Source organism: Mus musculus, chromosome 5, assembly GCF_000001635.26.
Source record: "Mus musculus strain C57BL/6J chromosome 5, GRCm38.p6 C57BL/6J".
Classification (NCBI taxonomy): domain Eukaryota; kingdom Metazoa; phylum Chordata; class Mammalia; order Rodentia; family Muridae; genus Mus; species Mus musculus.
Genome location: NC_000071.6, coordinates 84,141,719 through 84,154,484, shown reverse-complemented (window position 1 = coordinate 84,154,484; position 12,766 = coordinate 84,141,719). Strand labels below are relative to the sequence as shown.

The window sequence follows — 12,766 nt, the reverse complement described above, 5'->3', positions numbered from 1 at the left end:
CTCCCTGGTTAGTAACTTTGTCTTTATCTATGTGTTACCAGCCTACGTGCAAAATTCAGTATCAGGAAGGATGTCTCTGTCTTTCATTCTTTAAGCTGCTGTTTCTGTTAGAACACAGATATCCAACGTGTCTTGGGAAGAGTTCCTTTCTGTTGCTATTCCTGGTGAACTTCATCCATGTTCTGGAATAATTTTCCTCAGAACAAAAGATCTTTTCAGTTATCTGACTTTCACCATGATCAGTTCTTTAATAATTTGCATATACTGGTATATTTATATGTTTTATGACCTCTATAATTGAGAGGAAGAACAATTATTTGAAACCTGGGGAAATCTCAGTTGGAAAAACACTTACTGAAAGTGTGCGTTGGCATGATTTTGACACCTAGAATTGATGTAGCCGTTTGTGGTGTGGTAAAGTATGCTTATCATCTCAGTACTCTGGATCATGATCCATGAGTACCTCTGGGATTTCCAGGTTGACAATCTTGCTTAACTTATTTCAAGCTTTAATTAAATGAGAGACTCTCAGTAGAAGTAGACAACATTTCAGAAGATGCCACTGAGAGATTGCCTTCTGGTCTTCAAACATATGTGCACAAGAGCAAATGTGAACCTATGTATACATGTACACACACAATAGCATACACATGTGCATAGATACACACACACACACACACACATATGTGTGTGTGTGTTTGTACATATATATACATATATATGCATACATATATATGAGAATGATTTTATTTGATTTGGGAAAATGTTTTCGATTTGATAAGGGTAAAATACACTAATAATATGTTGCCTTTGTATACTCTTACAGGTAACAATACATATAGTATTTGATAGAAGTAATATATTCCTTTTGTTAATGTTATTAGCTCCCTGAACTTTTATCAAATCAGATTATTTAATATTCTCATACACACATAAAGATTTTCCTAACACTTGTAGAATGGAGGAGATAATGAGCCTCTATACCATGTTGAAGTGGGGGTTTTGGTCGATTTCCAGAGCTCATTTGGAAATTTCAGAGTGACACCACTCTTTTATTGGATGGCTTTTGGCCAGCCACAGGTGGCACAGCCATCTAGGGCACGTACACTTGCCAGCTGGCACATCTCACCACCATTGCCCTGCTTTAATAGAGGTCATTGGACTCCTCTGCTCTGGCCTGGTGATGGGCCTATTGCCATCTCTTAATTAAAGGCAGAAGAAAAGGGGAAGCTGCCCCTTGGCAGGCTGCTTGCCAGCTGGCTTCCTTTGCTGGGCCTTCCCTCACTACATGTGAACACTGTTCATGAAGCAGCTGGGTAATGTAGCTCATTTGCTCAGCTGGGACACCAATGCAGTGAACACCCCCACCCTGACCAACAAATTTGGCAGCCAGGTGCCTGTGGTATAGATAGATAGATAGATAGATAGATAGATAGATAGATAGATAGATAGATAGATAGATAGATAGGATGAAAATTAGCCTCCTACAGTGATTTAGGAAATGAAAATAAATTTTCTAAAATACTGAGATTATTAGCACTGTATTATAATAGGTTTTCATAACTTACTTACAGTCTTTATTAAAATATTTTTTAAATATAATATTGAGCTAACTCAACAAAACAGAGGGCAGTTGGATTTTAGATCTAGGACTACAAAGATTTGTTGATCATAAAATCAAACAATGTCATTGTTTTTGGAATTGGCATTGGGTCACACATTATTTCAAATACCCCTAGAGTTTTTGTGTTATTAGTTTATTTTGACAAGAAAAATATTCAATATATCTACATGATGCATTTTACTGTCATTCTACATTCACTTTAACCATAAAAGTTTTTGAGTAATCAAAGTTTTGCATTTATTGTGTTGTGATTTTCCTCTCTATTGATAGGTTTTCATTTTCATTTTAAATAAGAACACTCTAAAGTCTGGAGTCTTATAAATGCACACTATTCATATATTTGGAATTCAAGTGTCATTAATCCTGTGCTGTTAATAACATTATTCTTATTTTATATTAAAATATTTATTGTTTTATGTTTATAAGAAAGGAAACTCAAAATCATATGAAATATATATTAAAGTAAACAGTAACTCTTTGCTAGATTTATCTTCACAAAGTTAAACTTTCTTCAAAGAGATGAAAATAATATTAGCAAATATATTGAATCATTTTTTACTCAAAGTTATTGCTACAATCATAGCCAAACTGGAAAGTTGATTACTGAGAACTTCTGGTATTTGTACTCAAAATTGAAAATAGTGAATAATTTAATTATGTTTATTCAGTCATAAACGTGTGCATCCTAGGAACTCTCATTAACTGCAATAGTTTTCAAAGAGCTGTTTACAATGTTTAAGACACCTCAAGGAATGAAAAGTTTTCACTGTTGTTCTCCTACTGGCAACACAATTGATAGTAGCAGAAGAAAGGCACGTGGTTAAAGAAATTGGTATTTAATGCTCATCTTCTGACATTTAATTTTGTGCTTTAACTCCTCTATAACAAAAAAACTAGCTGAATTTCACCAATATTTTACAGATATTAATATTTACAGATACACTTCATCTGCAAAGTCAAAACAAAAGATCAAGACCAGCCCAGAAAGAATCAGAAAACCTATTTCTACTAGAAACTAGATCATCCATCTCTATAGAGAGGTGAATTTGGATGTAACTAGGTCCATGATAATTTGATAGGATGAGGTATATGAAAGAGGACGGATTAGCTGCTTTAAGGGAAGTATGCATACAGCTTTATGTTTTATGCAGTATTGATGGTGAAACCGAGGAATTAGAAGTTACCTTGATCATGTGGAATGTGGATGACTTGAGCATCCATTGGTTCTGTCTTCATGCTCGTTCGTTCCTTACTTCATTCTTACCACATTCCGATGAAGACACTCAGGCAACAGGTCCTACTCCAAAGTAAAAAGGGATCCCATTTTAACAGCATGGCAGCCTGTGGTCAGTGTCAAGGTAACTGCTGCAGATCAACCTCAGACACAGAGGCCACAGGGTTAGTGAGGACATCTGTTGTCTCTCTAACAGGAGCGTACTTTCTTTATTTAGCTACCAATTTTCCTGTTTTATTTCTAGCCACTAAGTTACTAGAATTTCCTACAACAGGACCTTTTTTTTTTTTTTTTTTAAAATAAAATGGAAAGAAAAAGCCCTGTATTCTTGAGGTTTTTTTATTTTTATTTTTCCTGCTAGATGAAATCAATCAAAATTCAGCTGTGTTGGAACTACTAATTTCATCTCACAAGCTTTAAATATAATTAAAATCTAACTTGTAGATTTGAAGCTTATGTGTAACACGGATGCACAGGAGATAATTTCAGCATTACGTAAGATGAACAAATGTGCTAGGTATATTGCAGGAAACCATTCTTATAGAATAAGCACAAGTACATCGTCTTAGAAAAACGCGATCTGCTCAGCAAAGCTTTCCTGCAATGTTTTCAAAGATTCATTTATTTGTGTGTGTGGGGGGTGGGTGGTGTATGTGTATCTGCATGTGTCTCTAGTATACTCACATGCGTGTCATGATATTGCAGGAGCCTCAAGACTTAAAAAAAGGGCATTGGCCCACTTGAAACTGAAGTTACAGGATGCTGTATGTCATCCTGTTGGTGCTGAGAACTGACCCTCAGTCTTCTGAAGGCTAGAAATGCCTTTAATAGCTGAACCACTTCTCCAGACACACTTGTAATATTACTAAATCATATAAATTTATTATTGCCAAGGCATATACAATAGATCAGTAAATACAATGTTTTTAAGTTCTGGAAATATTTGCAAGCAACAATACTGCTTCAGGGGTAAGAGTCAGAGCTTTGGCTTTGTTTTTAACACCTGTATGATTGAAAGTCTTTTGATTTCTGGTCCATTTTATGAGTTTTCTGTTTTGCTGCCAGTATTTCAGGTGTTGAGGACTGATTTATTATTTTTTTCCTGTGTTACATGTACAATACAAGGACCAAGAGACCAGTTACACAATTATCAAGTCTAAAGAGACCAGTATTACAGCCGAGGGCCTGAAACCTGCATCTGTGTATGTCTTCCAAATTCGAGCACGTACAGCAGCAGGCTACGGCGTCTTCAGTCGAAGATTTGAGTTTGAAACCACACCAGTGTGTAAGTCATTTTAATTACTGTCAGCTCTTGTCTCTGTAATGGTTACCAGAAGAGAGTCCATGGATCGATAGGCTCTGGGGGCTCTCTGTCAGTTCCATCCTTGCCTTCTCTCCAGTCTTGACCCCTTCAGGTAGGAGGCCTCTGCCATGCTATAATGGTAGTTCTGTAGGTTAACACTGTGTGTCTTGCCTCCTTGCTTCGGTCCACAGGGAGGGAATTGCTACATCAAGCATCTTAAGAAATGTTTAAACCGTGCTTTTAACAACTCAGTTCCCCCAGGTGCCGTGCTTTATTGAATTATTGCCATTTACTTTTTACTTGTTTTATTGAACTATGCTACTTTAGTCTTTCTAGGAAAATTCTACAGGGAGCTTTCTTTAAGCATTGAATTTGACAAGAAAATGGTGCTTTCAGGATGCAATCTGATTTCCTAAAGTAAAAATTAAATCTGTGTCAGGATCTTGGAATGGTGAATCTGGAAGTGGTTCTGAATTGCTCTTTGGTGCCTACTTCCTGTTTCATTTCATACAACACAACCTCAGGCTTCATCAAAAGATTTTAGATCACTTGTCCTAAAGAAAACACATTAATGCTAAATTAGAGAACAAAACTGTGCTTTGTGTGTGCACATATGAGCTGCTGCTCTTGGTTTTCTGTTAAGGAAGAACACACATGAGCACTGTAAAATGTTATGTGTGTGTGTGGAGGGGTATATGTTTATGACTGTCTGTATGCATGTGTGCACATTCATGTGCACTTCTATGAAAATGTCTGTGTGTAAGCTTCAACCAGCTTCATAGTTTTCAATGAAGAAGGAAACATAGTTTAAAAAGAACAAGATGAGAGTGTAGTCATTGGATTAATGTTATAACTACCAGAATTATTATTAAAATACTGTTTTAGCAAACTCATTTGATATTGCCTTGGAGGAAACAAAATTTGCTTCTGTTTAAAGCCTTTGTAATTGATTTAAATAAATAAGTTTTATTAAGTAATGAACAGGGTCCTTAATACTACCCCACTAGATATTATAAAGAAAAAGAACTTATTGGTGGAAATTACTTATTTCATTTCTATATAAAAAATTGCATACTTGAGTTGAATTTAAAAATAGAGAAATTGGATTCTAATGCTTAATTTTCATATCAACCTTTAAATAAACTTAATAGTGTATATTTACAAACAAAATGTCATAGACTATGAAAAATTATTTCATCTCATAATTTAATCTTAGATTTGATTTTTACAAAAGACAAGTTATGAAACCTGCTGATTATAATAGTCTTAGTTGAATGTATATTCTATTAGTGTTGAATACTGCAATAGTCTAAAACTTTAGAAAAAATATACAAAACATTACATATATATTATAAATATACATATATATATTATAATATTATGCATATACATATGTGCATATGTTATACATATATATTCAAAGTAGGATTAGATGCTCTATAATTACAGAAAGTAAAAATCTCAACTATTATTTTGATTGGGCCATGTTCAAGCAGTAGTTTTCCTTTAGGAATTCCATACTCCATTCCTTATATTTACTAAGTGACAGTTTTTTGGTATCCCTTCTCAACTACTGCCTTTTGAACGCTTCTCATGGGTCATTACCCATTGTCCAGTTGATGGCCTCTTATTCTTTGATTCTTATTAGGCTATACTCTCTATCTCTTGTTACCTTTAATTATAGATCTTTTCTATTTGAATCTATAGATACATGTTTGCATGTATCTATACATATTGTACATCACACAATACCTTTTAAGCTACATGCAAAATCAGATTTTGGATACAGTTCCATAAGAATGTACCAGAAAACAATGTGCGTAATTCCCCTAGGGGATAGCAATTTTAATAACGAAAGTACAAGAGTTAGGTATTAATGAGAAATTCCAGAGATTTTTATTTCATTTGTTTGAACTCCTTTGTAAAGAAGTGTGGAGAAGTTGTGTATACACTAAGTTATTTATAATTTTATCACTTCTCTGGATTCATAGATCTTCCTAGCTCATACATAATGCACCATCATAAAGATCCCCCTTTTTTCCCTTCCTGAATGTACGCACAGATTAAGGAACAACTCTTCATGCATTATTGATAATTGAAATCCATTAATATTTTGTTTTGGTTACTTTTCTGTTGCTGTGATAAAATACCATGACCAAAGCAATCTATGAAAGAAAGCATTAATTTGAACTCAGAGGGTACTAGACCATCATGACAGAGTCATGATGCAAGGCACAGTGTTAGTGGAGAGAATCTGGGGGCACACTAAACTTCTAGCATGAAATAACAAACCTTAAAAGGTCTTAATTCTCAAACTTACTCATGATGACGTCCTCAAGAAAGCTGCATCTCCCAAGTCCCCACAAATAGCTCCACCGATTGTGGACCACATGTTCAAAAATCAGAGTCCACTGGGGGTGTTATCATCTAACCTGTGGGTCCTCCCTTCCTAAGGTTGCATCAGGTTAAAGGAGCCACATTCTAGATTTAGTATACTTCATACTTCATAAATATTTTTATTTTGATTCTAGATTTTTATTTTTACTGAGCCTATTTCTCTGGTGAAACATACACACACAAACACACACACACACACATACACACACACACACACAGAGAGAGAGAGAGAGAGAGAGAGAGAGAGAGAGAGAGAGGAGAGAAGAGAGAGACAGAGAGAGACAGAGAGAGACAGAGAGAGAGACAAACAGAGAGAGACAGAGAGAGATAAAGATAGAGACAGAATGAGGAAGACAGAGAAGGAGGGAAAGGGAGTTAGTAGATGTACATACAATATAGGTAAAAGTAGTTATGTAGTAAGCAATGTAACTTAAAAATGTAGTATCACAAAATATGCAGCTGGAGACTTCCCCGGGTATAATAAAATGTAGAATGAGTAAAATTAGAAAATGAATGAATAAGAACTACTAATTTTCTTAAGTGATATATTTCAACATATTATTTAAAGTACTTTAAAAACTTTTCATCAGTGTTTTGAAAACATTTCTCAGCTGGTCTTTAAAAATTAAATTATCAATCACTTATTGCCTAATAAACATGCATAAAACAATGATAAACTGTACTACCTAAACATTAGTATCTTTAACATTTAACATCTGTAAGAGAGTAAAAAGATGGTCATGTGACTCTTTTTTTCTATAGCTAAAGAATAAACAGATAAGTAAGAATGAGAAGACATGTAAGTTCTATATTTTTAGGTTTAAATACTAATAATAGAATGTGTTTTTTTCAGGAAAACCAATCAAAAATAAATAAATAAAACTAATTCTTGATGATGAGTATCCTATGAGGAATAGTTCACAATTTACTATAAACATAATATCAAAAATAGCTATAATTCATAAGAAAGCTTAGAAATTGTTGCAGTTGTGTATAGGGGTCTGTATATGTTTCTGTGTGAGCATGCAAATATGTTGTTTCATGCACACATGCGTATCTATATGTTTGGACAACGGTATTTAATGGCAAGTGTCTCTGTCAACTAACATCCATCTTATTTCTTGAGGTAGAGTCCCTCAGTGAACCGGAAGCTTTCTTATTGACTAGATTTCTGCTCAGGCAACCCTGGCGTACAGATTCTTTACCTGAAGTGCTGAGGATAACATATTGAAGCTGCCACAACTGCCAGAACTTGGTTTCAAACTTAGCTTCCTATGCTTGAGCTATATGTACTTTAGAGATGAAGTCATTTCCCTGGTCCAAACGTTAAAAATTATAATATATAATACGTATAATATATACGTATATAATGCATATTATTTAAATTTTACTTTAGAAGCCCTAATTTAATTAATTATACAAAGGATGCAAATTCAGAGAATATTAGAAACAATCATGGAAATATGATGTTTTTGACATAAGGCCTGACTATATCTTACTATATAGGTCTGTCTAGCCTTAATTTTATGAGGTCCTCTGCCCCTTGGAATCTGGTATATAGAGATACATATGACCATGCCTGGCCTAAATATGACATCTTGATTTGACATTGCTTATGAAAGTACTCATAAAGTATATTTAAATTAAGAAATTATGACCTGGTACAAATTGTTTAGATATGTGGGATTATGCTATATTTAAATACATTTATTTAAATACATTGCTTTAACACAATAGCTCTTGGTAATCATTGCTTTAACACATTAGCTCTTGGTAATTATCAAAGATATATTTTACTATATCAATACTTATGTTTAGTTACGAAGCTCAGGATACCCCTTCCTAACTCACTATCTTTTATACATTTCCAGTACTTTATTGCTTTATCAGAACATTGTCTTAGTTACTTTTCTTCTGCTGTGATCTTTTTCTCTTCAAACTTTAAAATTTGCATTTCTTTTTGTCATGCTTGCTCTTTTTCACTGTAGACATTCATAAGACTGGAAATGTCAGGAATCTTACTAGGGTGGTCCATTAAGCCCCTCATATACTGTTTGCTTGCTTTTCTAGTCCAATGTTTTCTTCAATACTCCAAACAAACAAAAAATCAAACAAACAAACAAACAAACAAAAAGCAAACCCAACATGGTCAACATTGAAGGAAACATTTGATGGGGCCCTAAAAATTCAGATCCATTACTATCATGACAGAGATCTTGGTGGCAGCCTGTCACGAACGGCATTGGAGGAGCAGTAGCTGAGAAGTTACATGTGATGGCATTGGAGGAGCAGTGGCTGAGAGGTTACATGTGATCCATGAGCACAAAGCTGTGTGTGTGTGTGTGTGTGTGTGTGTGTGTGTGTGTGTGTGTGTGAGAGAGAGAGAGAGAGAGAGAGAGAGAGAGAGAGAGAGAGAGAAAGAAGAGAGCTATCTTGTATTGATGTGGGGTTTTTAAAACCCCAAAGCCCACCCTGTCAAGTCCAAATCTAATCCTTACCAACAGATTCACCAACTGTTCACCAAAAACTCAAATATATGGTCTTAGGGGAGCCATTCTCATTCAAACTTTCACAACTTTCCTCCTGTTCTGTTTCTTTCTAAGTTCCTCTAAGTTCTGTGCTTATTCACAGGCGTGCACCATTGTGTTTGGACAAAATCAATGCATTTATTCACTTAAGGTTGCCTTCTTTTAACTTCTGAATATGAACAATTGCTTTTCTTTAAATCCATATAATTGAGAGTTATTTAATTGTCCCATTGATATCAGAAATATTTACAGATGAGAAGGACTTTGAATGTTGCACTAGGAATTTGGGTATTTATTATGTTTTTGATTAGGGAAATGTGATCAAAGTCATATTTTTTTATATTTAATAGGAATACATAAAAGGTTAATTAGTTTTCAACACCTTATGAACAATATCCAGATATTCCTATTACAGTAGTTTGAGTCAAAATAAGTGGATATAAATATATGATAAAATTGGAACAACATTTATAAATATACTTATTAATTGATAGGTAAGTAGTTATTGAGGAATATTAAGTAATAGTGAGTAGAAAATAGGGAGATGGAAAGACTTTAGCATAGTGGTTTGATTGATGAGATTTTTGTGCCTTTTCTCAACCTATGAGGTTAGAAATGCTATGTACACATCAATTTTAAGGATGTTCATTTTCTGTGACAATATAATCCACATAAAAGGAAATATTTACTGAACAAAAATGGATTTAATCTTGTGGAAAGATATGATTATTGGAAACAAAAAATTGACCTTATAATTGTTAATAATTGATAATTGTTAACTGATGTTATAAACAGAGCTTTTTCTATCAGTGGGCAAGTGAAGAAGATAGTAAAAAGGACAGGTTAACAGAGAAAAAAATAAAAAGAGGGAGGAGGAAGAGAACATTTAATTCATCAAATTCAAGCACAAAAGTTAGTGGTGAGAACATGTGCACAATAACAAAGTACTCTGGAAATAGCAGAAAAGAAATTACCTATTTTGGTTATCCAAGCAATAGGAAGACATGGTTCAAAGTCTGATATAAGAGTTCCAAATGCAGAAATTATTTATCTTATTGCAGATATGTAAATAATATACTCATTGAATTCACTAACATCATGTATAGGCTCAGAAGCAAAGAGGTATTTCAAAGGGGTGGAGCAATACTGACTTTCAGTAGATGAGGCTCTGTCCATATAATTCATGCAGAATGCCAGAAGATAGGAATAAGCAGGTAAAACAAACAGAAGACAATAAATAGGAACCAAAAACCAAGCATATTTACCTAAGCAGGTTAGTGGTTATGAAATTATACTAAGATCTTGGAAGGAGCAAAATCTGTCATGGGAAAGGAGTGGTTTTAACAATGACATGAGGTTAAAAATAAAAGGAGAGACTGTGTGCTTACACTGAACCAGAGTCTATCTTGTCTAGTCTTGTTTATCTAGAAGGCTAGACATTTCTACAATGTAAGAAAGTGATGGTTAATGCCCAGAAAAGGTTATCAAGAATCATTATAAGGAACATTTTGTTTCAAAACGAATGAAGCAAATAAATGAATTCCAGTTGGTGTTATATCCTACTTATAATATAGAACCAGTTCAATATTGAGCCAAGATTTTAAAACTATCTTTCTTATTGTTTGAAAATTTTATACAAGTGTACAATGTCTTTTTACCAAATCCATTTCCGATTTTATCCACTCAATGGCTCCATCCTCAAGAAGGCTTATGCCCATCTGTCACTCTAGGAGCGCCAATGACCTCTTCTCGCCTCTGAGGGTAACAGGTTCAGTTGGGGTACACTGACACCTGAGTAAGCAGAGCACCTATAAGCAAAAAATCAAAACAAATGTATTTATAAAAGACAACAAAAGGGAAGGTAAGCAGTTAGACTTGTAAACTAAAAATAATCTTATATTACTCATCACCTATCAATTGAATTTTACTTATATAAGCTGATGAAAATATCTGAGTCTATGTAGGTGAAGACAAAGGAGTTTGTTACAAAATAAACTCGCATTAGACAGAAAAAAATGTAGGCTTACAAGACAATACAGAGAGATTTGAAGTTACAAGTTTTCTGACCAAGATTTAGTAAAGAGGTGGTAAAAAGCAAACAGAAACTTTATGTGGTATTAGCCTTTGAAGTCCATGCACTCGGTATTGTGAAGTTGTACAAGCACTGCTCTGTAGCACCAATATGATTCTGTCACTTACAAGACGTAAGTTAGGTACCCTATTCAGAGGACATGGAAAACCAAAGGAAATTAGGTTTGCTGCATATGTTTCTTAGCTATGAATAGTTATCAACATAAAAGAAAAATTATCATATTCATGTAGATACAACTACCTAAACATTTTATGTTTATGTTGTAAGAATTGTATTGATGAAGTTAGAAAGCACTAGATCCATGTGTTTAAAATGTATAATAAAACAAGCATTGCAAATTTGTCTAATCTATTCATAAAGATTTACATTTATTCTTTGATAATTTTTAGAAATTCTACTTATAAAATACAATGACTCATTATATTCTCCATGGAGTTACACTATTAAGTTATATTTAAAGTACTTGTATTTTACTTCAGCAAGGTCAAAGCCCCATTTTTTTAGGCCTTTTGTCTACAGGGAAGAAATCCTGAGCTAACGTATTTTTTGCTAGAGAACAACAGCTGTAAACTCTAAAAATGTCAAATTTTGAATGCTCAACACTTTCTTATATACATGAGTGTGTTTGAAGAGAATATTCCTCCTTACCTTGTAAAATGTAGTACCCTGGTTCTGTACAATCTGCCCTCTATTTTTATGGCTGGCAGACACAATCAGCATCTAGTGATGCTCTTAATTTATGTTTGGTGAGTAAATATTTCCTCCTTCAGATGCCCTTTGAGAACAGATAATTGGAGATAACCTTTGCTGGGTTTGTGTGAATTGTTTAAACCATGAATCAATTACCTACTGTGAAGCAGCTCGGATTTTGAATGCTTGTGGTCCCTTTAACTACAAGTTCCTTTCTTTCTGTCTCCTAACAGCAGTTGCAGCATCTAATGATCAAAGCCAGATTCCCATCATTGCAGTGTCAGTGACAGTGGGAGTCATCTTGTTGGCAGTGATGATCGGCTTCCTCCTCAGTGGCAGGTAAGGGAGGAAAGAGTTTCGGAACCTCTGCAGCTGCTCTCTTTCTCCCCTTGATCCAGCGATGAAGCTGTTAAGCACATCCTAAAACAAATCAAAGAAGCAGCATGCCAGTAGATAATGTCTATGTGTGCCTTAGTTCTTAAGTTTTATCTTGTCCGTATTGCTTCCAGTTGTTATCAGATACTTTCTCCCCCTTCTTAACATCCTCTCTACTCTGCACAAGAACAGTACTAACATGATACCATGTACTCTGTTATTGATGTAGTCATACATCTTTTTCTAATACAATGTATTCCTAATTCTGCATATGTTCTGGCTTGAAATATTTTATCATTATGTGATTCAGTATTGGAAGCTGCATGCTAAGCCATTTGAGAAATAGGGCTACCATTTGTGTCTGGCAGGCATTCTGGAGTAAAACAAAAATATAGGAAATAAGCAAACTTTGCAATGACTGCTTTTATTTCAATTTCTGGGTGATTTCAACACAAAGGCATCAAGTGTCATGCATACTTACTGAATAGGACTTTTACCGAATGCTAAGTAGACAAAAAACAAA

The 12,766-nt window shown here is 34.3% G+C and overlaps 1 protein-coding gene across 9 annotated transcripts in view; it reads left to right on the top strand.

Moving 5' to 3' along the window:
- The window catches only part of Epha5 (Eph receptor A5), a 363,058-nt gene that overhangs the window by 263,334 nt on the left and 86,958 nt on the right, over positions 1 to 12,766 (top strand). For all 9 annotated transcript variants that reach the window (XM_006534769.2, NM_007937.3, XM_006534775.3 and 6 more), the window contains 2 exons: positions 3,984 to 4,143; positions 12,102 to 12,207. In XM_006534769.2, coding sequence (XP_006534832.1) covers positions 3,984 to 4,143; positions 12,102 to 12,207 — 266 coding nt within the window. The remainder of the gene's footprint in view (positions 1 to 3,983; positions 4,144 to 12,101; positions 12,208 to 12,766) is intronic.